General features: G+C 40.8%; 1 protein-coding gene and 2 long non-coding RNA genes across 8 annotated transcripts in view; 1 reads left to right on the top strand and 2 right to left on the bottom strand.

Moving 5' to 3' along the window:
- MDM1 (Mdm1 nuclear protein) overlaps window positions 1-7,817 on the bottom strand; it is a 33,501-nt gene extending 25,684 nt beyond the window's left edge. For 3 of the 4 annotated variants that reach the window (XM_047742262.1, XM_047742263.1, XM_047742261.1), the window contains exons 1-4: window positions 7,646-7,802; window positions 6,514-6,628; window positions 3,289-3,662; window positions 2,071-2,205 (exon numbers count right to left, since the gene is read on the bottom strand). In XM_047742262.1, the coding sequence (XP_047598218.1) occupies window positions 2,071-2,205; window positions 3,289-3,662; window positions 6,514-6,628; window positions 7,646-7,663 (642 nt within the window). In that variant the 5' untranslated portion in view covers window positions 7,664-7,802. The other variant, XM_047742264.1, reaches the window with a different exon arrangement.
- A 207-nt stretch (window positions 7,818-8,024) lies between these two features.
- Window positions 8,025-25,628, top strand: part of LOC125107559 (uncharacterized) — a 113,621-nt gene continuing 96,017 nt past the window's right edge. Inside the window, exons 1-2 of the long non-coding RNA XR_007129593.1 lie at window positions 8,025-8,150; window positions 12,427-12,479. This is a non-coding gene — a long non-coding RNA (uncharacterized LOC125107559). The remainder of the gene's footprint in view (window positions 8,151-12,426; window positions 12,480-25,628) is intronic.
- Window positions 9,016-23,860, bottom strand: LOC125107558 (uncharacterized). 3 transcript variants are annotated; one of them, XR_007129590.1, is made up of 6 exons: window positions 23,236-23,860; window positions 23,022-23,063; window positions 22,812-22,843; window positions 22,232-22,312; window positions 12,617-12,828; window positions 9,016-9,467 (listed from the first exon to the last, which is right to left on the bottom strand). It is a non-coding gene; the product is annotated as an uncharacterized LOC125107558 (long non-coding RNA). The 3 variants fall into 3 exon arrangements; XR_007129592.1 differs by lacking the exons at window positions 22,232-22,312; window positions 22,812-22,843; window positions 23,022-23,063; window positions 23,236-23,860 and adding exons at window positions 13,161-13,348; window positions 14,107-15,191; XR_007129591.1 differs by lacking the exons at window positions 22,232-22,312; window positions 22,812-22,843; window positions 23,022-23,063; window positions 23,236-23,860 and adding an exon at window positions 13,161-15,177.

Below are 25,628 nucleotides of genomic sequence, written 5' to 3' on the forward strand. Positions count from 1 at the left end.
AGAGCGCGCACAAGCAGGGAGAACAGCAGGCAAAGGGAGAAGCAAGCTCCCTGCTGAGCAAGGAGTCTGATGGGGAACTCACCCCAGGACTCCAGGATCACGACCTGAGCTGAAGGCAGATGCCCAACTGGCTAAGCTACCCAGGCATCCCTATGTTTTTATTTTTAGATATTTCTTTTTTTTTTTTTAAGATTTTATTTATTTATTTGACAAAGAGAGATCACAAGTAGGCAGAGAGACAGGCAGAGAGAGAGAGGGAGAAGCAGGCTCCCTGCTGAGCAGAGAGCCTGATGCGGGGCTCGATCCCAGGACCCTGAGATCATGACCTGAGCTGAAGGCAGAGGCTTAACCCACTGAGCCACCCAGGCGCCCCTAGATATTTCTTTTTATCTTTAATATTTTATAATATGGTGTCTATTTTATAGCATATTACCACTGTCCACAAAGAAAGAAAAAGGAAAAGATACGGAGCACAAATAAGCTGTATTACCGCTTTACAATGCTGACTAGTGCATCTTCGCACAGATCAAATCCAGAGTATCTTTTTCCTGAGTATAACACCTCAAGGACTTTTCTGCCAAAAATTGTTCAGACTCCTTTACATATTAATACAAGACATCCTTTCAGAAAACAGGTGTTTGATAAAATAGAACTGAATAGCTTTAGAGGTTCCCTATCAACAAGCATTGTAAATTTCCATCACATGGCTCTTCAATCCAGACCCTGAAACTGATACGCTTTGAATTAACAAAGAGCATTTGCTTCCCCCCAAAATTATTTGAAACCTTCACTGATGAAAGCAATGAAACTACAAGTGAAGGTATCGCCAGTGGTTTATTTTATACTATACTTTGAAGCCTATAAAAAGAGAATTTCTACACAATGTTTCCACTGAAATATGTAAAAGCTGTCAGTGGAGCTTTGATTTGAATCAGCTTCAGCATAAAGGTGAAATGCTCCACAAAAACTGAACAATTACAATTTTCAGGCAGTAAGTAATTTTGTAGGTACACTTAATATTCAAGAACACTTGGGAGCCTGCAAAAAAAGTACTGTTCCTATTGACTAGATTCACAAAGGGTTCAAACGTCACCTCATGCTATTTTATATGTTCCCCAAAATGTTATACAAATTTCAGTTTTTTAGAAGACTGAATAACAAGTAAGCAAGCCCAAAGCCAACATAATTTATTGGCTCCCAGGTATTATTATCTTAATATTATCGCCTTGGTGAATCTACCCTCTCAGTCCTCAGGGGTATATAGATTACAAGTGAATGTTGAGATAGAAGAGAAAATGAGGGTATATGAAGGGGTGTGATTGTTTATAAAGAAAAATGCCAAGATCATGAGGAAGAAAATTCTAAGCTATCACGGGCCTCTGCAGATATTCTAAATGAGATATTTCCTTACCAGGGCGTAGAAGTATAGTTAAGAACATAAATGAAATGGTAGTAAAACAACAGAGTATTTATTAGCAATGGTTGTCCAGAACCAAAAACTGTGTACAGGTACAATGAAATCTAATATCACATTTAGTTATCATTATAGCTTTTGAATTTCATAAATATAGTTAAAATGACAGTTCCTATTACTGCTCAATTGATACAAAAGCCAGATTATGTATCTTATCTTACTTTTAACATATTTTGTATTTATTAAAATATCCAAAGCAGTTATGCTTTTCTTGCAAGACAGAAAACATGCAACATATTAGTCAACAAGCACAATATTTTAGATTAAAAACAATTTTAATAATTTTTTTATTAAATAAAAAAAGTCTCACAGCATGCAGAAACTTACCAGGCATCAAGTTTCATTACCCTGTCTCATATTTAGTGTGTGTGATGGGTCTGGCAACAATGATCATCAGTAGCCTAGGACAGTATCATATTACTACTATAAATCAGAAGTAATAGAATGGTTTTAGCAAGAATCTCATTTTCACTTTTCTAGAATCTACCTCCAGGCCTACTTAAGTATCTAATTTCTTTTAGCTCTTAGTTCTGTGTAAATCTGCATCACTCTCATCAGATGATGATACTTAAAAATGTATTACATCCATTAACTACCTGATTGGCTGCAAAAACTGGAGCAGTCTCTTTAGGGGTCTTCCAAACAAACTGCCTTTGATATTCAGAATTCCTCAAGATATTGCGTGAAGGAACAACGGTCAATCCTGCTTTCTTCCGAAGAACTCTATCCAACTGTTAGGGTAAGAAAAATCCCACCCAGAGTCATTAAAAGGTTCTATTCAAACTTTCTCTTGTGCTATGGTAAAACAAAAACAAAAACAACAAAAAAAAACATATAACATGAAATCCACCCTCTTAACAAATTTCTAAGTATACAGTATTGTTAACTACATGCACACTGTTGTATAGCAGACTTTTTTCAATTGATAAATAATCTCCCTTTTAAACAAACTATTTAAAATTCCTTTCTTACTATTGTCAAGGAATTTTATTTCTTAATTTCTGTACATTCCAGAAAAAGATAGCATCTTTCAGCCCCTTCCTACGAATTATTCATAATTAGACCTATTACTAAGAAACAGCAGCACCTCGCCTCATCCACACGTTGCTTCTGGACACCCTTCCCCGGCCCACCGCTTACACATCACCTTCCTTGATTCTACCGTGTCCCCTGGGCTTTCACAACAAGACACGGGTTCTTCACTTCTGATTGCCTCTCCGTAGCTCCAGTGGACATGAAATGGGGAAGCAGCAGTGGACTGGCAAAAAACGTGGGAGGCAGTGAGATGTCTGCTCAGGTCTCCGCAGCCTATGCTTATGTGCTTGCAGGGACCTTCTCCAGGCCAGGTGTGACATAAGAGAGCAGAACTCCAAGATCTTGGAGATGCAGCCAGAACTGCCCTTCCTTTTGCATTTTGTCAATTGCGATTCTGTTTGTTTACACAATAAGAAATTGAAAAGGGCCTAGGTAAAAGTCAGCTCACCACCCCTGCTAGAGGTAATGGCTTACTACTCTCCTTCTGTCTCAATCTGATCTCTCCCTTAGGACTGTAGTGCTGATACAGGATGAATAAAATCCAGAAGCAGACTGTCCATTCAATGAAGAGATATCTTAGTATAACAGGTACAAAATAGCAACTCTTAAGAATAGAATTTCCAAAAACTAAAGCCAACAGTCTTAACTATTCTAGAAGACATTAGATAAGAAAACAACAATGGAAAATTTTTAAGCACAAAATGTAGTCTTACTGAAATGATGATGAAATTTACAAAGAATTCTATGCTTTCAAAAAGAAATACAATGAATATACCTACCCTGTTATCTACTTTTTCTGAATGCAGCTTGGTAGAATGCTCCAGGCCCTCATTTTCATTAACCGGTATATGGTTTGCTATTACATCTGCATCATTTTCCACAATATCTGAAGCCCCTTCAGCTCTGGAGTCTGTAGAGTGAGATCTGGTTCTTTTGGGAACCCTGGAGGCTTCTAGTGCAAGAACTCTTTCTTGGTTAACATCTTCTTTTTGTTCTCCCTTCTGTGATTCTGCTATTTCTGCGGCTTCAGGGTTTGGGGATATAGCCACATCGCTCTCTGAGATTGCTCCATTCCACTCAAGAGACTTTGAAATCTGTGCGTCATGATAAGGGACTCTTCTTTTTGAAATAAAACTTGGCTCTCTTGTGATTCCTACAAAATATAGTGTAAAAAAACTGCAGCTACTAAAGTATAAAGTTACAAAGACAATTTTTCATAACACTTATGAGAGAAGAAATGGAATTGAAAATTCAGGTGAGATACAATGTCCTTCAAGTGGCATACAAAAAAGATAGGTATAGTTTGTCAACATAAAATCTTTAACTTTGCTTTTTAAAAAGTACTGAAAGTTTGACAAGAAAAAAATTTAAAAATTGGGGTCACAGTGTTCGAGTTAGCCTAACATAAGTCACTAGAATTGCAACGTGACAGGCCTAGCAAGCCAGGCAGGACATGTAGCCTCCGTTTCTAATTTCTTTCCTGTGCTACTTAACAGAACAATGGGCCCTGGTACTGTCAAAATTTGGAACTTTTCACAAAGCTGCTCTTATGCACAGTTGACCAAGGAGAGAAGGGATGAGATGTCATTATGCTGGATCTTGGTTCTACACTTGCCTTGATTTCCTGAGAATTAAAGAGAATGAACCCTTTTAACAGGCGCTAAGATACTATTTCTCTATATTTCTGCCTGGCAAGCAAATGTCCAAAAAACTTAACCTTCTACTGAAGTAAGAGGAGCTCTGTGGAATGACAGTCACTGAGATACTGTCCTAGTTTGGGGCCATTCTTTAAATAGAAGGCTGTGCAGGGTAAGGAAGAAAGAGTAAGACTAGAGGGAAGGAGAGGGAAGGTGGCCTGAAAATCTGGCCTGACATAAACCCACACAGTTCTTTAGCCTCTGTGACAGATGCTTTGGCCATTGAAACCAGGGTCGCCCCCCTTACAATGCTTCCCTAGACTAGTGGCCTTCAAACTGGGTGCATATGTGTCTGGAGGCAAACGGAGACATTGTGGGGGATAAGCAGAAACAGGCCGCTTAAGGGCATCATTTTGCATATCCTAACTCTATATGCACTATTTCCCAACATTTGTCTGCTTGAAAGACGCACCTGTCATCTGTAGTCATCATTCCCACCCCGGCTTTCTCACTTCTCAAAAGGGAGACACACCTCTCAGCCCCAAGGAACAAAAAATTCTCCTAGGTGTGGAGGATAAACAAAGGGACAATTCAAGAAAGAATTCACTACTGAGAATATCTGAAAGCAAAGCAAAGAAAGCAGAGATTACAAATAACAAAGAGTGCCTTATTTCATTCAGGTCCACACCTTTCCCACCTATCTATCTTAGAATTAAAATTCAGGAGTAAGAGTGATGGCATGTGAAATTGTTGTGAAATGAACACATTTATAGGAATTGAAAAACAAAGTTAGACTTTTTTCTCAAAGAAAATATTCTATTTTGCCTTATTAGTTTGCCAATGAGGACTGACTTTACCAATTATATAATGAATATTTACCAAAAATTAAATGAGCTACACTGGCAGCTCGAAAGTTTTAACAAAACATATATGAAATATATGCACAATATTCAATATGCTGGAAATCATATCCTTTGAAACTATTTGTTACACTTGCAATTAAAAACATTAAATATCAACTTTAAAATGTGGAAGGATACAAAGACTTTCTAAACTCTCTTAAGGGATCTGAAAGCAAAAAAGTTTGAAGTCCATTGCCCTAGACTTCCCTTTGCTTTAACACAGAGAGGCTTCTGGTAGAATAGCAAAATAAAAGGGGAAAGTTCTCAAGTGGTCTGTCCTTCTCTTCCAGCATCAGCAAAAACACAGGAAGGGGAAAAAATACATTACGTTAACAGAACATCCAGCCAACCCTAGGTAAAACTGCTATTACTCCTTTCTGAACATCCTGGAGTTCTCGCTCTGCTCTTCCCCTTTACTTAATATTTCCATTAATATACCTCCCCTAGACCGGTACTGCCTTCATAATGTACCATACTCCAAAGTGGCCTTGCTCCCAGTCTTGTTTCAACACACCCTCAAATGTAGTTGATCTAAGCGCAAATGTTTTCAAGGCAACAATCTGGTTAACTCCGGTGTCATAACAGGCCCTCAGTGGAATATCTACACTTTAAGATTTACTTTGGATTAATCTAATGGGCCTCAGATTTGTAGAATTTTGAGTCATTTGGAGGATTCTGAGCACCACCTTGCCCAAGAAGCAGGGACAGCCACTGGTTGAAGTCAGGCTCTGAGCAAAGTATCCTGATGCTTCAGAGGAACCCAGAGCCACTCACTCGAGTCCACTCTTCCTTTTGTTCTCCAAACCTAATTCTAGAAACACTCTTCTCATTTTACTAACTTCCCAGGCTTGCAAAAGTTATACTTATTTCCTGTCTTTTTTTCTCCTGGTTTCAAATATCTAATATTTGGGGGGACATATTCAAGCACTCTCAGATGTGGGGCCCCAAGCACTCATCTGTATAGATGTGCCTGGCCCTTAATAGAGCCAGTTTTCAAATCCAGGCCAGGTGTGGATTTCAAATCATGGTTTTGCCACTTACTATGAACTCTGGGAAAGCTACTTAATCTAAGTTTCCCTTCCTGAAGACCTTGGGAGTACACCTCCCAGGTTTGTCTGCTCTCAGCTTTCATGTATCAGCTCAAATATTACCTCCTCAAAAAGGCCTTTCCTTGCCATCAATCCAGCCCTCCCACCAGTTACGTATATGCTAGCCTATAACAACCTGAAATCCCCTGGTTTATTTATTGAGTTACTTTTTTACTGTTTTTCCCTAGAGTTAGAGTCTTTGTCTGGTTCAAGGCTATCTCCCTAGAAGCTGGGATTAGTCCAGGTCTATAGGAAGCCCTCAAAAAATATTTGGTAAAAAAAAATGGCTGAACGATGCTTCACAATTTTTAAACATTTTGCAAACTTAACCCCAAGGTTTATTTAAGCTATAATGACTATTAGTTTGTTCAACTTACCTAATTGATCTGATCTAAGTCCAGCCCATGGGTACCTTCTTCCCACTGACGGATTATAGGATTCTGACAAATAGGACTTTTTCCACAGAAAGTTTCTCTGGTACTCACTCAGACCCTGTAATACAAAAGACAATTTGAGTACAATGCAATTAACGGATGTTGTTTTAAAGAAGACATGAGTAAAAATAATTTCTGAACCATTACAGAGAGTTAAAAGTTGAAAGAAGTTGATAAACACACAAGAATTCCTTGATAGCAGCTACTGCTTATCCAGCCCCATGTTAAGCAGTTCACAGGTATTCTATCCTTTAATCCTCACAACCATCTGAGGCAGATACCAGCAGGAATCTGAGCTTCTGAGTGGTTACCTGTTTGCTGGGTGTCTGATTCCAAAGCCTGGGCTCTTGTCTGATAACAGGTGACAATCCAAATCCTCGCAATTATAATTATCCTAACTAATTAAGTTCTCAGTGTGTACACAATATCATGTATAATGCCTTGTACCTTCCGAAATTTTGAAAAGTCTACCAAAGAAAGACAAATTTCCCTCCCATTCTGATATAAGCCCTTAAGATAAAAGAATAAAACAGGGTTTGTGAAATGCTGTGGCCAGGTGTCACACTGATGGGTGTCTGACAGCTACCACCTACCTGAAACTTATGCACAACTATGAACAATGTGTATTTCTTACACCCTATCCTTACATTGTCAAGGTCCCACTTCTCACTCCTTTAAAAGACATAGGCAATTTAAAGTTTTAAAGGGTAGGTAGGGGGCAGGGGTTAAAAGCATAAGCTGTGAAACGGGGCCACAGGTGTCCCAATCTGAAGCCACCTTAGATCTCAATACAAAGTGCCCTCCTTCCATCTACTCCCGTGTCCTCCAAAATCAGTCTCTCTTAACACCAACTACAGCTTCCACACTGCACTAGCTTGGAATTGTGTGCGAGCGGAGAGGGAGCTAGGTGGAGGAGACAATCATCCTCCAGGATCGTGACTGGCAGGCTTGGAAACTGGCAGGCTCTGCGGGGCCCAGGAGCGCCGCGCAGAAAGCCAGCGAGGCCCCCGCGCCCCGCACCCGCCCCGCCACGACTCCCCCCAGCAGCCTTCAGATCCGGAGACCACGGCCTCACCTTGAAGCGCACCGGCATGTCGCCCGGTGCTGGAGCCCCCGCCACTCCGACAGTTAACGGGACAAAAAGCCCCGAAGGGGCGGGGCGACAACAGTCGGTTCCCTAGCAAAATCCCAGGCCTGGCGTCCCCGACTACGCGCCGGCGCACTCTGCGCTTTCCTCCTTGAGCCCTGTCGCCCTGCCTTTCCCCGCCCATTCTGCGGCCTAAGAACCAATAGAGGCTCGGAGGACTTCTTGCTGTCGTTAAGATTCGACCAATCAATGCCCGAAAAGAAGACGCCCGCCTCCCGTGACAAATCCCGGGGATTAACAGAAATGGCGGGCGGAAGACTGGCCAATGAGGCTCCGGAACCGAGGTGGGTGGGGCCCCGCGGGAGCTTCGTCCTGGAGAGAGCTTTGCGGCACCTGGCCTTGCGGGTCCTGTGTGACAATGGGTCTACCGACTGGTGGGATTCCTGTGTCGCAGGCTCGCTGGGCCGGGTTCGTGACGTCATAAAACATGAAGGTGTGTTCTTAATTCCAAATCTGTGACGAAACCGAAATGTTTCTTTTTCTGATATGAAAATGTTCAGGTCTATTCTGAATACCCGTTCCTCCAACTGACAGCCATGTTACACTACTTCCTGTCACATCAAAAGAGGTCGGCAAATAACAAAAAGCAGTAAAATTGACATTACAAGAGTCACCCTGTAATCTTCTGGGAAGATTCCGGGAAGTAGAAGTGGATGTAGTTGGAAAGAAGTACATGGGATTCTCTTGGGGTACTGGGAATATTCAGTTATTTTGACCTGGTTATTGATGATTTGAATATTTCTTTATACCTTTTGTTAAACTTTGCATATATGTTTTATTATGCAATGTCTTGTATTATGTCATATTTTAAAATAATGTGGAAAAAACAGTGGCATAATAATACTTACCCTAGAGTTTGTGCAACAACCCTACTACAGCATTTGTTATTTAGTGGGTACAAAATGAATAGTAATTCCCTTGGGGGAAAAAAAGGGGGGTCAACAATAAATAAATATTGCTTAGGCAGACCAAAAAAATTTTTAGTGACTCTTGAAAGAGAAACTGCTCACTTCCAGTGATGGCATTGCCTCCTACTACCCTGCCCCACCAAAAAAAAAAAAAAAAAAAAAAAAAAAAAAGCACATAGAGCTCTTACGTTAGAAACATGAATGATGCTTGTGAGTCTCAACTTCCAAAGCTTCAGCATTGTCTCTCCTCTCACTCATTTTAAAAAATAAAATTCCATCTGATTATAATAGATTGCTGCCATCATCAATAAATATTCCTCCAGATTCTACCACTGACAGAACATGGAAAAGAAATAAATTGTCCAGACAGTTGTCTAATATACTTGCAGAAGATGAACATTTATTCAATCATAGTATAATGTATAGGTACTAAATTTTCAAATGACATGTATAATAGTAAGGACTATAGGAGTTGAAGGAGGGAGTTGTCCTTAAAGGCCGAGATGATTAGAAGAAGCCTCAGGAAGAAATATTCAGACTCAGCCTTGAAGATTAGAAGGACTGAAATAAGTAAAGAGGAAAATAGAACGATCAAAGGGCAGATGTCTGAATGGAATGCTGCCAGGCTTCTTCCAGAAACAATGAAAACCATGCCTTTACTTTTGTCATTTGTTGACTGAGGAAAATATACTCTCTTTTAAACTTCCAAATATTAATAGCAGTCCTTGATGCTCTAAGCATTTTCTGCAAAGACTTGTCTTCCTGAATCCTAATTGATGTCCCTGTTCTTCCTCATCATCACGGAGATACTTAAAAATTCATTTGAAGGAGGCACCTGATATCTGAAACAAAAAGAATATTAAATTAGCCTCTATGTGGCCATGCATCCAGGGGGCCCTTGATAAATGTTAATTGGTGATGACAGCATCTCTGTCGTGTAAATTAAGTATGGCTCAAACAAGACATGGTGGAACATAAAACGGAGGTCCTCTGCAGGAAAACAGCCCAGATCTTACAGAGTAGGAAAAACACAGCTCTGGCTGTATACACAATTTTGTTACCACATAATGCGGAGGTGAAATCAGTAAAAGCAAGCATGTAGAATGTAGCCTGTCTGCTAAACAAGGGCCATGGTAACTGCAGTAGAGCTCTGCTGAGCAGGGAATAAATGACAAGAACAGCAGATGGTAAAAATGACTGAGTCACAACCTGGGTTTGCTGAGATGGGTTATAAGGATTCAAAGAAGAAGAGTACTTTATTTTGTTATTTTTAAAGGAAAGCCCACTCAAGTTAATGAGGCAAAGATGTGCAAATGAAAAAAAGGGACAACCTTAGTAAATGAGAGTTTGTAGCTTGTGTTTTACCAGATTTACACTCTCTACTACTGCAGGAAGCAGACCCAGTACCTACAATGTTCCACCCAAGTGTTTTGGGGAGTCCTAAGGAGGTATCTCACACGTGCTTACAGCTAGCACATATGGTATGCTGGGCAACACTGCCTCGCATTCCAATAGCCACACATCTGTATGGGTCATCGTGCTGCTGGCCACCACGCCATATTTGCTGAGTACTGAGTCTCCACTGGGAGGCATGAAGCCTCCTCAGATGGCCCAGCCCTGCTGGGCTTTCTCCCATTTTTGTGTTACCCTCTATTAAGTGAGTATCAAAATGTCTTAGAGGGCTTTTCCATTTGTATTTTAGCCTTCCTTCTCTCCAAAGGGAATTCCATAGAGCCTGAGCCAGAAAGTAATCCTCAAGTGATAAGTTTTATTCTGTGTCAATCTATGATATTCTATTCTAGACGTGCTTCTCTCTTCCACAGACCAAGGCCCTCTTACTAGAACAAGGATGTCATACGTGGCTCCCTCTTCCCTTTGTTGATTTCTCTATTTCTCATGCATATAGATTTCTCTTTATTACCTGTGAGAGATTAAATTGGTACCACCTCTACGAAAGACAATTTGGCAATCCTTTTGACCCAGCAATTCTACTTTTATAACTTTATCTTACAAATATACTTCCCCATATGTGAAAAATATATACTTAAGGTTGTTTACTGCATTGTTTAGAGTAACAAAAATTGGAAACAATTTAAATATGCATCCTAGTTAAATATATTATGGTTCTTCCAGGGCCCAGAGCAAGAACGGGCTATGCAGCAGGTTCAGGTGGCAGTGCAGGCTGCTCTGCTCCTTGGGACTCCCAACCCAGCAGATCCAGCTGGGTCAGACCCGCTTCAGGTGTCAAATATTATATCCATCAGGGTCTGGATAGGAAAACAGAAACTACTAGAGGCATTTCAAGAAAGAAAGCTTAATATAAACTGTTGGTTTATTAGTTATTGAAGAACTTAGAAAAGGTAAAAGGAGAAACAGAGAATAGTAATTCTAGAAATCAGCTCATATCCCTGAGGTTAGAAGAGCAGAGGAAAATGTTGTTACTGGAACACAGAGTTTTTCCCTAGAAGCCTCAGGGAGCTGGCCAGACCTCTGAAAAGGGTCACTGCCCAGCTGGTACTGGTGTCTCTTAGGGAACAAAGTGAGGTTGCCTCTGGGAATGACAGGAAGGAAAGAAGGAAGGAAGGAGAAAGAAAAGAAAAATAAGAAAGAAAAGAGAAAGGAAGAGAAGAAAAAAGAAAAGAAAAGAAAGAAAGAAAAGGAGAAGTTGGTGACTGCAACCATCTGCTACCATGGAGCAAAAGGTCATCATTAAGGTGCTGCTGAGAGCAAACAGTGAACAAAAGCAAGCATTCCAGTCTCTAGTGTCCTCTCTTAGCAGACCTAACAGGGAGTTAGTTAGCAGGGCCCAAGGGCTCTGCAGAGCCCAGAAGTAAGATTGGAAGTAAGAGTCTGTAACTTGTTAACTTTCACCCACCCAACCCTTTAAAAGAAGGAAGCATTTTTTAATGAGCTAACATGGAATTAGTTAAAAAAAAAAAAGTTATAGACATGTGTATAGCATACCATCAGTTGGGATAAAAGAAAGGCAAAGGAAAGAAAGAAAAAATGATGTTATATAATAGCATCATTCACAGGCACTTGTTCCCTCACTCATGTGTCTAACTCTATTAGCGGCAGCTATGAAGACGAAGAACATTTCATTCAACTTACAAATACATGGAAATTCTAAGGTACTGCCAGTTACTGTGGCTATTCTCTTTACGTAAAATAACTCCATTGACCCTTTCTAGATTCACTTTGATTTACATATATTGCAATAAGTCTGTTGCTTCTTTTAGAAACAAAAACATATCAAAGTCCTTTAAAAACAACTTTTACTTGCACTTAAAATAAAACATGCTACTTATTCTATTAAAAATAAGACGTCAGTCACTTCACAAATCTAGCAATTTCCCATCATTTTCTTGACAGCAACTGAAACACTGGAGAATTTGTGATTGTATTCGAATTTGTGTTTGTGTTAAATCTGTATGTGCCTCTAACCATATTTTTATTTTACAAACAAAAATTATTACGTATAAGCAGAACACTGTTAGACAAAAGGGTTGAAGAAAGGAAATACAGAGATGAGTAAGACACAGCCCCTGCCTCCAAATCTGATTGCAGTCGAATGAGGGAACAGACGCATATATAAAGAGCCCAGGAAATAAATGATAGAAGGATTCAAGGAAGGGGCTAAAAATGAACACTCAGGTATTCTGGAGATGCTTTTAAATCCAGTGCCAGGAAGTTTAAGACTGGGGACTAAAGAGCAGACAGGATAAGACAGCTGCTTTTAAGTTCCATCCTGGGAAACACCTGATCTAGAGAACCTTTCACTTTCCCTTTGTTCTGCCCTAGGTAGCTGAATCCAGGCCAGAACTAACATTTGCTCCACACTGGGTCTCAAAAAGGTAAGTTAACTTGCTCTCTGTTGTCTTTTTTTCTCTTGTTGCTTCAAAAATCAGAGTAAAGCTGTTTTAGTAACCACCTTTGTAGCAACACAGTATCCTCCTTGTGTTTGCATATATGTAATTTTTTTCTCAAATACCTTGCAAGGTAACTGAAATTCCAGTATCCAGGCTTAGTAATGCTCTTGAACTCTGTCACTTCCTCTTGGGTCATATTTAGGTGGGCTTTCCTTGGTAAATCTTGATCTCAGCCTCTGCCAAAAAGCAATCAGTCTGACAGTCGCTTTCTTTGGCGTTTTTCCATCAGTTTTAACTGCTTTTTCCTCACATGAATGAATTTCTGATTGCACAACTGAAAAGAAAAATGACAAAATTAAATCAATGGATTCTGTCTCAGAAGCAAAATTGCTGATACTTCACATTAGTGTCAGTAAAAAACAAATAAACAGGGTGTGTGATTAAGACTCACCAATGAGGGACGCCTGGGTGGCTCAGTTGGTTAAGCAGCTGCCTTCGGCTCAGGTCGTGATCCCAGAGTCCTGGGATCGAGTCCCACATTGGGCTCCTTGCTCGGCGGGGAGCCTGCTTCTCCCTCTGCCTCTGCCTGACACTCTGCCTGTGCTCCCACGTGCTCTCTCTCTATCAAATAAATAAAATCTTAAAAAAAAAAAAAAAAAGACTCACCAATGAGCCAAGGGCAAGTTATCCTCCAGACTTTTCACCATGGGATGCCTTTGTTGACAAAGTAGTATCTGGCTTTTGAATCAATGGGGCACCTTTGGAGGGACTGCAGGTTCTCCTGACAACAAGTACTATTTTTTTTTTTTTTTTTTTGGTGATCTCCAGGGACTCCTAGCCTTACAAGGACATGACTGAATAAAGAAAGCAGTTCTTAGTAAGGCATAAGCCACTGTAGGCCTCACATACCATAATAACATGTACCTCTGCTGAACAAGACACAGGGAACAAAATATGAAGCCACAAAATTATTTTCATTTTAATACCTTCACTGTTGATAATTCTGTTATCTAAAAATTGCCTTCCCTTTTCTTCAGTGATTATTGTCTTAAATCACCATCCTTATGAAAGTATCCACAGGGACACAGGTTTTTCTGGAATTGCTAACTCGTTAGATTGGGAAGCATTAATTCTCTTACCACTTAAAACCAGACATCTTAAGGTCAGATAAGAAGACACGGTCTTCCTAAGAACCTTCTAAATCTCTACACCAAAAAAAAAAAATATTAAATATTCTTTTATCACATAGTGTATGGCACTTTAAGAACTTTAGGTCAATACCAAATGTCTGTTATTATTCCTTCTGAAATCACTGTTATATTAGTAATGCTCTATCAAATATCAATACAGGACTAAGAATTTTTCAAAACATCAATCAGTTTTCCTCTCCTTAATGACTTATAATTGTTGGTTCCCTTTAAAACTCATTCATGTGGGTTTGGGTGGAACAATGAGTTCATAAAATCTTAGTACTATGTTCATCCATCAGTCTCTCAACTTCCAGTAATGGAATTAATAATGTTTGACCCTACAGAGAGTGATTTGCCCAATTGTAAAATACTGCATATATGAATTTAAAGAAATTGTTTCAATATCACTGAGCACAACTTACAGAATAGGGTTTAGGAATCCTGCTTGTTCAAGACCATTAGAGCTGTGGCAGATACTGAGGCTGACACTGCAAATCCACTCCAGCCTCCTTCTCATGTGTTACAGAAATTAGAAAGCTGAAAGTCCCTTTGACACTAGGCCCCTTCACAGCTGAAGGTCAGGTATAACTTACACTTTGCTGATGAGAAGCACTTGCATAAACTAAATTAAATGAGAGAAAAGCAAGGCACGGGCCCCTGTTTTGATGGTGTTAAGTCATGCAGGAGCAAGAGGAGCATGGTTCTGAGAAACCAGCTCCAGCAGTCCCTCCCTGATCACCACAGCAGTGATGGAGTTCTGGAGCCAGGGTTTACAGCAGTGGTTTATTAACTTAGCCAAGAATCTCCTGGTTCAACAACTCCTGGCATTAGTGAGTCTATGCTATGATGTGGCCCTAGAATTTACTTCTTTTGCCTTCCTAAGGATTTTGTAAGCCACTCTGTGTCAGTCATCTATTGCCACAATAATGCTGTATAACAAACACCCTCCAAATGGCAGCAGCTTAAAAATAACCATTTATTACTGCTCATGAGTCTGTGGGGTCAGCCGGCCAGTGCTAATAGTCTAAGTTGAGTTTGGCTGACCTCGCTGAGCTTGCTCAAGTACTTGTGGTCAGCTGGTCTCAGATGACCTCAGCTAGGACAACTCTCACTGCTCCCTCACCTTCCAACAGGCCAGCCTGGATTATTCTCATGGGAGAGGAAGCTACCAAGAGGGAGAGCAAAGTGTGCAAGGTCTTTTGAAGTTTAGGTTTAGAAACAGCACACTATCACTTCTGCCACATGCCATTGGCCAAAGCAAGCCAAAAGGCGAGCCCAGATTCAGGAGGTAGGGAAACAGACTCAATCTCTTGAGGGGAGGAGTTACAAAGACAAATTGTAAAGGAGGAAAGAAAATGTGGGGCTATTATTACAATAAATCTGTCTCAACACTGAATACCTAAAAATACCCTCTCTGCTTTTAATAGCTGAATAAATTATGTTCTCTGCAATTTAACTCTGACCAATACAATTGTGGGTTATACATATGCATGTATCTCCATTCCCTCTAAAAATGCTATAAAATGACAGTAGCTGAATAAAACCAGTATAAATTGGCAAGGTCGGAGAGAATGGCAAGGGAGATAACTGCAAAATAGAGATGTTGACAAAAATTGGTGATATGGAGAACAAGGTCTGTTGCAGGCTGGGCTCTGTGGGAAACAGATCCTGAGCTGAAGTTGAATGTGCTGAATGTTTATTAGTGAGGTCCCGTAGGACCAAAACCTGTGGGAGGGAGGGCAATGGAGCAGGACTGGGTAGAAAAAGTCAGGCTTCAAGGCAGGCCTGACAACAACTTCAGCTAACCCCATGCAGAGTCCGGAACTGAAAGGGCCTGTCAGCCTTATCCTGTGCTGGGCCTTAGGCAGGGACCAGCCTTGGGGAAGGTGGTTCCCTGCAGTGGAGGTAACATCACAGGGCACTGACAGTAACAGCAGCAACTGTCCTTCCCTGAAGTGGGACACAGACAAGTGCATCACTGTAAGCATGTTTACTAAGTAAACAAAAATTAACAAAAAAAAAAAAAAACACATGCATTTGAAGCCATAGGCGAAAATATCTCTGTTCCCATGGGGAGCCAGCCTCAACGTAGCTATTAGAGTGTGAGTCCCAAAAACTTCAAGAGGGAAGGATGGTATCTGTCAGCCTTGATGCCCTTGGTTCTGTTTCAGAACTCCCAGAGACAAAACACTGGACCTGGACCTCATGGTGCCCTTTCCCTTCCCTAGCCTGTCTCCTCTACCTTACCATGGCATGGTCCGCTTTGCTCCCCTATCAGGCCACCCACAACCTTGTGATTCTGGAGATTCTGCCTGTGTTGGGGCCAGGCAGACCAGAGCCAGATGCAGGAGCCAGCAGGACACTCTCTTTATGAGTTTCACAGGCAAAGGGTGGGAATTGGAGCTGGACAGGAGCACAAAGGAGCTGGAGAGGAGCATCTAAGAGAGAAGCAAAAGAAAAAGAAACTGGACCTGAAGAACTGGCCTAGGACTTGCCTTTTTACATATAGGTAAATCAAACTCACATTTTCAAAAAAAAATTGTCAATACTAGTGAACCAAGAGAGAAAAAAATATTGACTCCCAAAAATTAATTCCAATTACATTTATCAACTGATTTCTATCATTTATGCCTAATTACCATATAGCACAATCACAAGCATACATGCCATAAAGTGTATGATCAGTAAATTGATTAGAAAGTTAAACTTTCCGCTATATAGACAGCTGTTAGGGCTTGCTGCTTCTTCCTTGTAATCCAAGGCTCACTCCATAACCCTGGAGGGCACACGAGCCAGAGGGCAACTCCAATCTCTTCTGATGAAAGAACATTCTGTGGAAAAAATCATGTTCCAAGTAAATGTTCTCTTTACAATTCAAGCCACTTTCTTCTTTGAAATGTGATGTTCTCTTGATCATGGGCTTTTATTGTTAAGAAAGCAAGGGTCCAGGGGCACCTGGGTGGCTCACTGGATTAAGCCTCTGCCTTTGGCTCAGGTCATGATCTCGGGGTCCTAGGATCAAGCCCACACCGGGCTCTCTGCTCAGCAGGAGCCTGCTTCCCCCCTCTCTCTCTCTGCCTAGCTCTCTGCTTACTTGTGATCTCTCTCTCTCCATCAAATGAATAAACAGTCTTTAAAAAAAAAAAAAAGAAAGAAAGCAAGGGTCCATTTCTAAAACATGCTTCATCTCAGCGAAATGCAGTGAAATGTGTGCAAATGCTCTGTAAATTGGAAAACATTACAGAAATGTGAGCAGTTCCTGGTATTAGTATTAAGAATGGTCTCCTTTTGTACCATTTGTACCATTCCTCATCTTTGCTCTTCCTACACAGTGGAACTCATGCAGTTTAACGTTACTCATTAGTCTCCAATTTATTGTGAATAGTACCTTTTGTGATGATTATTATTATCTAATATTTATTGAGTGCTCATTACATGTCTTATGACTGCGTATGCTGTATCAGAATGGTTTCATCAAGGAGACAGGGCCACTGTAAATGGTAAATCAGGAATAAGGGACTTTATATGGAAACGATGACTTACATATATGTGAGAGGAGCTGGAGGAGTAAAGGTCTAGAAGGTGGCAGCCAGAAGAGTGGAGAGTCACTGATGTGTTCAGTCTAAAGTCCTAGATTGTGGATGGAGAGACTCAGCTCTTGGGGCATGTCTGAGAATCCTGCAGTAGCTACAGAATGAGAGCTCACAGAGAGGACTATGAGCCTCTGTGTCCAGTGAAGTCCTAATGAGCCTAAGCAACTATTATCCCAGAAACAATGGTTGCCCTTCATTTTTGCCTACCAAGTCTTGCACAAGTCACAAACTCAAAGTCTCACAAACTCCAGTTTGGAAACACAAAGGAAAGGAGATTCTGGGAAGTTCCAGATGTTCTGGTAGTTTCCAGCCTTATATAGGAAAAATATTGGTGGTGCTGAGTTACCATCAGGCAATGCAGCACACAGACAACTCTAATATCTAGGAAACAAGTGTTATTGTTAACATTTTTTGGCAGTTAAAATGCTGAGATGTTTAATGATTTGCCTGAGGTCATATGCTAATAGGTGGCAGAGCTAAAACTCAAACCCAGGTCTGTTTGAGACCCATATCATACTTGTAACAACTCTTATTTAATGGCCCTTCAAAATTTACAAATACTGATTATCAGTCATAATATCAGTATTTAATATTATTTCCTGTTTCTGTGAGGGGCAAAGGCATATGTTTCAACTATTCTAGAATCCTGTGGTTAAGAGATACAGATCTCAGGGCTAAAGTGATCTGTCAGGGATGCAAGTCTTCTTTGGGGCCGAGCTGGGACGTTTCTGCTTCCCAAGGAACCCGGGGTTTGGCAGCTTACAGAGCTACACCATCAAGAAGTCTCATTTCTTCCTCTGGCTACAGAAAAATTAATGTCTACCCACCCCCTTAATTCCATCCTTTCTACATGCTGTGACCTACACAATAATACCTTGAACCTGCGTTTTGGGAGAAAGGAAAGAATGTACTTTCCATTACCTCAAGCTGAGTGAAAAGAGCTTCCAGGGAACATTTGGAGAGCTTGTCAAATGCTCCTTGAACTTTGTGAAACAGAAAGGGTATTATCTAATTCCTGCCTAGGGATGCACAATGGTGAAAGATTACAGCTAGAATTGCTGGTTTAATGGCAGAATGACAAGAGGTGGGTGCATTAGAAACAAACTACACTTTTGCCCACAGTAGGGCAAAAACATCGGAGTTTCCTTGTGGGCCAAGTTGGACAGATGGGAGCCAGCCAACCTGGGGTCATGTTTGCTTCTACCTCAGAGTATTGCCTTGAGGGGAAATGTGACCCGTAGGTGGATTGTCAGAACACCAGGTGCTGAGGGTGGGATCATGGTGGCTATTGATGTACAGCCCCTCCCACACCAGGGGAGCTGCAGTCAGAGGTCCTTGGTGGGCACACCTCCAAAACATCCCTCAAGGGGGAAAGCCAGCAATTGTGCACCTGCCACCTCAGAGGAAATCATTAGATAACAGGCTACACAAGCCACAAAAAGTCTTTTTCATTAATCCTCTCTCCTTCTGAGCCTGGCCCTGGAAAGGTCAGAAGTAGCACCCACGAAGCAGGGAAAAGTAGATGGACAAGGCAAAACAAGCAAGTGGAGAAGTCAAGCATGTGTCTCTCTCCAACTGGGCACAGTTGCGGGCGGCGGGGGCGGGGGGGCAGAAGGAAAGGAAAAAAGAACTGGATCTGAGTTTTAGACTACATGAAAACTTTAAAAACTACCAACTGGAGGCTGTTCTTGTGACTAAAAGTAAACAAGGAAAAAAATTTTTTCCCTATCTATGAGTAACTGAAAAGGTTTGGGTACCAACATTGCATCCAGGAAGGGGTCTGGATGGGAAAGAATGAAGTTGATTTCTGCATGACCCAATTTAGTCCAGTTTGTAAGTAAACCGTCTATACCAACATAATAGGAGTAATGGGCAAAATGAAAAAACTCCTAGCAACTACCAATATTATAGCAGCATCTTAAAATGTCATATAGACATTAGAAAATAAAGTTGAAGCCACCTCCTGCAAGTTAGATTTTAAAAACCCATTTAAAAAGGGGCGCCTGAGTGGCTCAGTCGGTTACAGCCTCTGCCTTTGGCTCAGGTCATGATCCCAGGGTCCTGGGATTGAGCCCCGCATCTTGGGCTATCTGCTCGGCAGGGAGCCTTCCTCTCCCTATCTCTGTGCCTGCCTCTCTGCCTACTTGTGATTTCTGTCTGTCAAATGAAATAAAAATCTTTTAAAAATATATTTTAAAAATCCATAAAAAGAAATAAAATACAATAAAACAGTCATTGAGGAGGTCCAAAATCTGACATTATAATAGGAATTTGTAAAAGGGAAAATGGGGGGGGTGTGGAAAAAGAAATTTTAAAATTATTTTTCAAGAAATCTTCCCAGAATTGAAAAGATGAGTTTCTAAAATAAACCTCTCATCATATGCATTAATTATTCAGCAAATATCTGAAAATACCATTTTTGTGCTAGGCCCTATTCTAAAACTATAACAAAGACTAAAGCCAAGGATGTAAGTCCCTGCCAAGGAGTGTGCCTCCTCCTGAGAGAGACGGGTAGTTGACAAAGAAATAATGACATTTGTCAGATGGTGATAGGAGTCATTAAGGAAAATTAACCAGGATAAAGGAATACAGAATAATGAGATGGTGGGAAATGATTGCTATTTTAGGCCAGGTGGTCAGGGAAGACCTCTCTGATCATATGACAGTTGAACAGAGGGAGCAAGAGTTGCAGACATACTGGATCTTTATCCACCATGTTTACTAATGTGTCCCAACTGTCTAGAATAGTGCCTGGCTCATAGTAGACACTCCAGAAACACTTGATGAATGAATGAATCAAAGCATAGGGAAAAGCATATGCAAAGGCCATGATACAAAATCATCCTTGGCTTGTTCAAGAATGCCAGCGTAGCTGGAGCAATGGAAGCTTAGGGAGAAATAGTAGATGATGACCTTATAGACCACGGCAAGGACTTTGGATTTTATTCTGAGACAGATGAAAACCCATTGCAGGGTTCTGGACATCAAAGTGTCATGATACAATTGCTATTGTTAAAGAACGACCCTGGCTTCTAAGAGAAGGTAGACTGAAAGGAGGTGAGGCTGGGAGCAGGGGCACCACACTATTCCGGGGAAACGTTATGAGTGGCTTAGATTGGGGTAGTATTCGCAGAGATAGTGAGAAATTATCAGATTATTGACAAATCTCGAAGACAGGTTACACAAGACTTGCTGATGAATTAGATGTCATATATGAGAGAAACAGAGAAGTTAAGGATGAAGCCAAGGCTTTTAGCCACAACAGTTAGAAGGATGGAAGGGGAAACTGTTAGGTGCAAGGTGGGATGTGAGGACCAGACACAAGGGTGAGAAATGAGGGGCTATTTAGGACTTAATAATTTTGAGATGCCTACAAGACATACAAGTGGAGATGTCACATGTATCTCTTTCCTAAACAAATAAATTTAAGGGAAAAATGCATATTCAACTTTGTCCTCCTCAATACAACACATCTATCTCAAGAGCCAGACTAGTGACCAGAGTTTAAAGCCCATTTCCAACCCTGAGATCTGACACTCCAATAGTCCTCTCCTCACAGCTAAAATAAAAGCTATTGATTCTCCCCTTTTATGATGCCTATAGGATCTTTCCTTCCCCAAATGTATTCCTTGCATTTTCCACATCACATTCTCCTTCTTTCCCCTAGCTTCCTGAAAAATAGGTCTCTCTTATTTTGGAAAAGGAAGCAAAGAAATACAAACCCTTCATTTGACCATCCTCACTTTCTTCCTCATTTACCTGACAAAACTCAGTCGCTTCCCCATCGGGTCTCGGATGAAGCTTTCTCTTCTTAACCCTGATATCCCTCTCCACTCCTATCTTTAACCCAATCCTTTTAAGTCCAAGCCTACAGCCTATTCTCTGATCTGTGCACCTTTGCTGGAGTTCTGCACCATTCCCTGTGGTTGACTTCTCACAGGGGCCTCCGCCAGGATTCATTTTTGGCCATCTGCTCTCCTATCTGCATGCTTTCTCCCTTATCATTCCTATAACTGCAATGAACACCCCCGTGTGGATAACTCCCACCTGCTAATTTCAGTCTTAACTTCTTATCAGAGTTGGACTTCCTAAGAGTATCCAAGCAAAGTGGTGATCAGGCATAAGGGCTGGAATCAGATGGCTCAGGTTTAAGTTTAACTATATAAACATGGGGTTATATTTAGCTTCTCATCCTTTATGAAATGGGAATAATGGTACCTACCTCAGTTTCCATGAGGATTACATGAGTTTTATATGTGAAACACATAGTCCCTGGCACATAGTAAATAATAAATGTTAGCTATTATTTTTGGAGATCACACTATCACTGCAAATTTAATGTATGCAACCCCAAATTCTTCCTTTGCTTCTCCCCTATCAGTTCTCAAGTTTTTCTGTACTATCACTAGTTTTCAGACCCACAGATTTAACATTTGTAATAATCTTTGATTTACCCATTACTTCATTTTTTAAAATTCAGTCAGTTGACAAATAGGTCTTACTAACTTTCCTACTTTTTCTTCAATCATTTTCTTTTTTCCTTATCCCTCTTCTATGCCCCTGTTTAGTCCCCATCTTCTCACACTAACACAACCAGAGCAACAAGCTCCTCATTGGTCTCTGCGGACTCAGCTTCCAAACACAAACCATGGAAATATTATCTAAGTCCTCATGTGGTCTCTCCTTCACTCAGAAAACTTTGAGTTCTGCTGTTTGCATTCCTATCAGGTGAAGAATAGTCTAAGTGGATAGAACTTTCTAGAACTTCGATAATACAGCTCCATTCTATGCAGTCTTATTTTCTTCCACTCACCTGCCTTGCCAGCTCTGTCTCTCTACTACCCCAAGACCATCTCAAGCTCTTTCTGGCCTCTCTGCTTTCATGCACATTGTTCTCACCTGGAATCCCCCCCGCCCCCACCCCGCCACTTTTCTCCAGCTATCTCAGTCCTACCTGCTCTCCAGCCCGGCTCCATTTCAGCCTTCTCCCTGAGGTGTATGACATGAAATTTCATTCATTCTATTACTCCAGTACCTGAAGTCAGCATTTGATTCTATTTACATATCATAACATATTATTCCATGAAGTGCCAAATATGTCATTTTTTTTTGTATATTAGATTACAAGATCCTAAAAGGTTTTCTAAACCTCAGTGTCCTGCTTTACCCATTCCCTACCCCATGCCTAGGAAAGTAAGTGGTAAAGACCCAGGAAGTCTTGATGAAAATATAAAAATAATGATAATAATAATTATATACACTGTGCTATATACCAAGTACTCATCTCAGGAGCTTTGTACATATATTAATTTGTTTAATCTTCACAATAATTCTATAAAGTAGAACTATTATCTCTATTTTACAGCTGAGGAAACTGAGGCACAGAGAGGTTAAGTAAGTTGACCATGATTGATTACTGACCCAGAGTAATCTTCACATGTGCAAATATGTGAGAGAATGCAAAATATAATTTAGGAAGACTATATTGTAAAAACTCCGTGGAAGACCCAAAGAAAAGAAATCTTAAGACTTACCCTCACTTCAGTGATACAAAGTAACTGCATTTCTGGGTAGTGAAGGGAAGAGAATAAATAGGGATCACATTTTTTTAAAAGATACAATTTATTATCTCTTTCTCTGATTCTAAATGAATCACAGAAGAGACTGGAAAAAACATCCAGTCCCACCCCCACTCCCTCCCTTCCCATGTATAAATAAGGCCACCCAACTACAACCATCAGTACCTCATGAAATAAGCATCCATGTGAATCAGCTACTGCTCTGCCCTAGAAGGAGACACATGTTACATGGTATACTCTGAAAGTCATGTGCTTCTCTTCTTTACCTGTCACAAGGAACCCTTTTGGATATGCACAAATAAGGAAGTGCTGTATGAACTAATTTGTGACTGAAAATCGGTCAAGTATTCCCCACAAATAGCAGCTCGTCAGCACCTACCTGAACTCTAGGTGTTGACTCTTTAGAAGAGAGCGTGAGGAGGCTGGAGCCTTTCCTCCAGGGCTGGCCCAGCAGGCTGCACTCTAACACGGAAAGTGAATCCCCAAAAGCTGGACTGTCCTACCAGCACTCAGCACCTCCCATGGGTGAAGGAAAGACTGTAGTATTACAGCGCAATACTAATGTGCTGAGATGAAGAGTTGGACTAATCAGTCATTTTCCTGTTGCGTAAGTAGGAATTTGTACCTTTTGGCTTTTTGTTAGAGAAGGAGGGAGAAATGTGACTTGTTATCTCGGGAAACTCTGCCCAATGAGAGGGGCTGGCCCTTAAGAGGATCTTCCCGGGTTGCCACACAGAGTTTTGCAAACCTGGCTTAAAAGTCTTGAAATAGTTACCTTTGCTTACAGTAGTGGTTGGAAAAATGAAATGGGAATTAAGAAACCTTATAATACAATAGTCTATACCACCTCATATTCAAATATTTTTTTTTAGCTCAGATTATTTCCATATGGGTGGAAGGCTTCAGATTTAATTTTATTAAAGATAATTAACATCCCTCTGAAACAGTAGTTATCTATATGTCATTCTACCTCCAGCAAAATATTTGTTTCACCTGCCGCACATATTCTTTACTGGCATTCAAGTGGCTTATTAGCTGTCTTGCCCCTAGCATCTATGCTGTCTTAATGACTTCTATCCTCCAACACTGTTGAAAGTGACTTAAGCAGTACGGATTCCAGAGGCAGCCTGCCAGATGAAGCAGAGAAGCCGCAAGAAGCATACAATGAAAGAGAAGGGAGTGCAGTTCCCCTGAGAGAGGTGTACGTTAACGTAACCATGGTTTTTAATCTCCTCATATACTCTCTTTGTAACTATACATGTCTTAAATAGTAGGTTCGAAAGAAACATAATAGCTAACAGCTGGACTCTTCTAGCACTTTCTTATCAAGTACCTTCTAGTTTGCAGCCTCCCACAACAAAGAATGCCTCTGCTGCTTAAGCCCAGAAGCTTGATTTATAAACTTAGCATAATGAACCCTGTCAAAATTTTATTACCGACTGGTTTGTACCATAATATATACATGGAGTGGCTATTGTATAAGGATGACTTATTTTAATGCACTAGAACTTTCCCTTTGTTAACTTTCTCTTAGCCCTGGGAATTGTATTGTCTCCTTTGTTTGTGTTTAGATAGCTGCCATTTAGCCAGCTGCCATAAGATAGCTGTCTCCATCTGATTTCTTTGGAGTTACAATTCACATATTAAAGTGGAATCCATATCTTTTATCCCCCTTGGGTAATGAACAGAAAAGATAACTATCAGTCTACAACTGATCCAACACCTGTGTGTTCTCATAAGATCTGGTACCCAAGTTAAATCCCAAACTACGAGTACTTATTACAGTCTTCCTGGAACCCACGTATGCCAAGGCACTTGCCCCACAAGACAGCCTGGAACCAAGGTGTAATCAAGCCGTTCACTGGTCCCACTGGACCGGGCTATGAATCATCTCCCTTTCTTACCCAGCTGGCACAGATAAATAGCAACTGAACAGCATTTTATCTCCTGAAGAGTATAATTTCCTTAAATTAACATAAGATACTAGCTGTTGTATTCACTTGCAGCGTTTACAAGGCCACACATATCTCAGGAAGACCTAACTAATCTCAGGAAGCAACCCCCATGTGGAAAAAGCCTATTACAGAGTTGAAATCCTCTTAAGGAGATGGAACAGGCAGAATCGTCCTCACAATCACCTGTCTGGGAAATTTGAGCTGATGGGACCTGAACAGCACTGCAGCTCCAAGCAATAACACCACCTTTTGTGCTCAGGTTCATTTTATTGCTGAAATCATTCTGTCACCTGCCTCTTCCCCAGGGGCTGAGCAAATAAGAGATTGTTACATCCATCAGCAAGTCCATCTGGTTCACTGAAACTTATCTCACAAATAGTAGCTGGTCAAAAGAGGAGAAAGTGGCACAAAGTGGTCTAATTTTTATAAATCCCCTCCCCCTTACACACACACACACACACACACACACACACACACACACACATAACTTTGTTGGGAAAAGCACCAGCTTTCCTTTCACTGGAGGAGCAACCTGTAAAGTAGTGGGTCCTTTCAGAGCATTCATATATGGCCTACGTTGGGGCTGTTAGTTGTTCCACTGGATTCTGGTATTTTATTTAGGTTAAACTTGCAGTGTATCTGTCTTCCACTGAAAGTGACTTTTTTTCCCATTCTTCATAACCTGGAAGGAGTGCAAATCATTTAGGCTTATACAAAAAGTAATAATGCATTCATAATATAAGCAAAAAACAGGAAATTTTTTTTCCTTGAAGATTCCTGCTAAATATTTTAAGAGTCAGTGAGGATTGTGATACTC

The sequence above is a fragment of the Lutra lutra genome, chromosome 8 (genome assembly GCF_902655055.1).
Source record: "Lutra lutra chromosome 8, mLutLut1.2, whole genome shotgun sequence".
NCBI classification, from domain to species: Eukaryota; Metazoa; Chordata; class Mammalia; order Carnivora; family Mustelidae; genus Lutra; species Lutra lutra.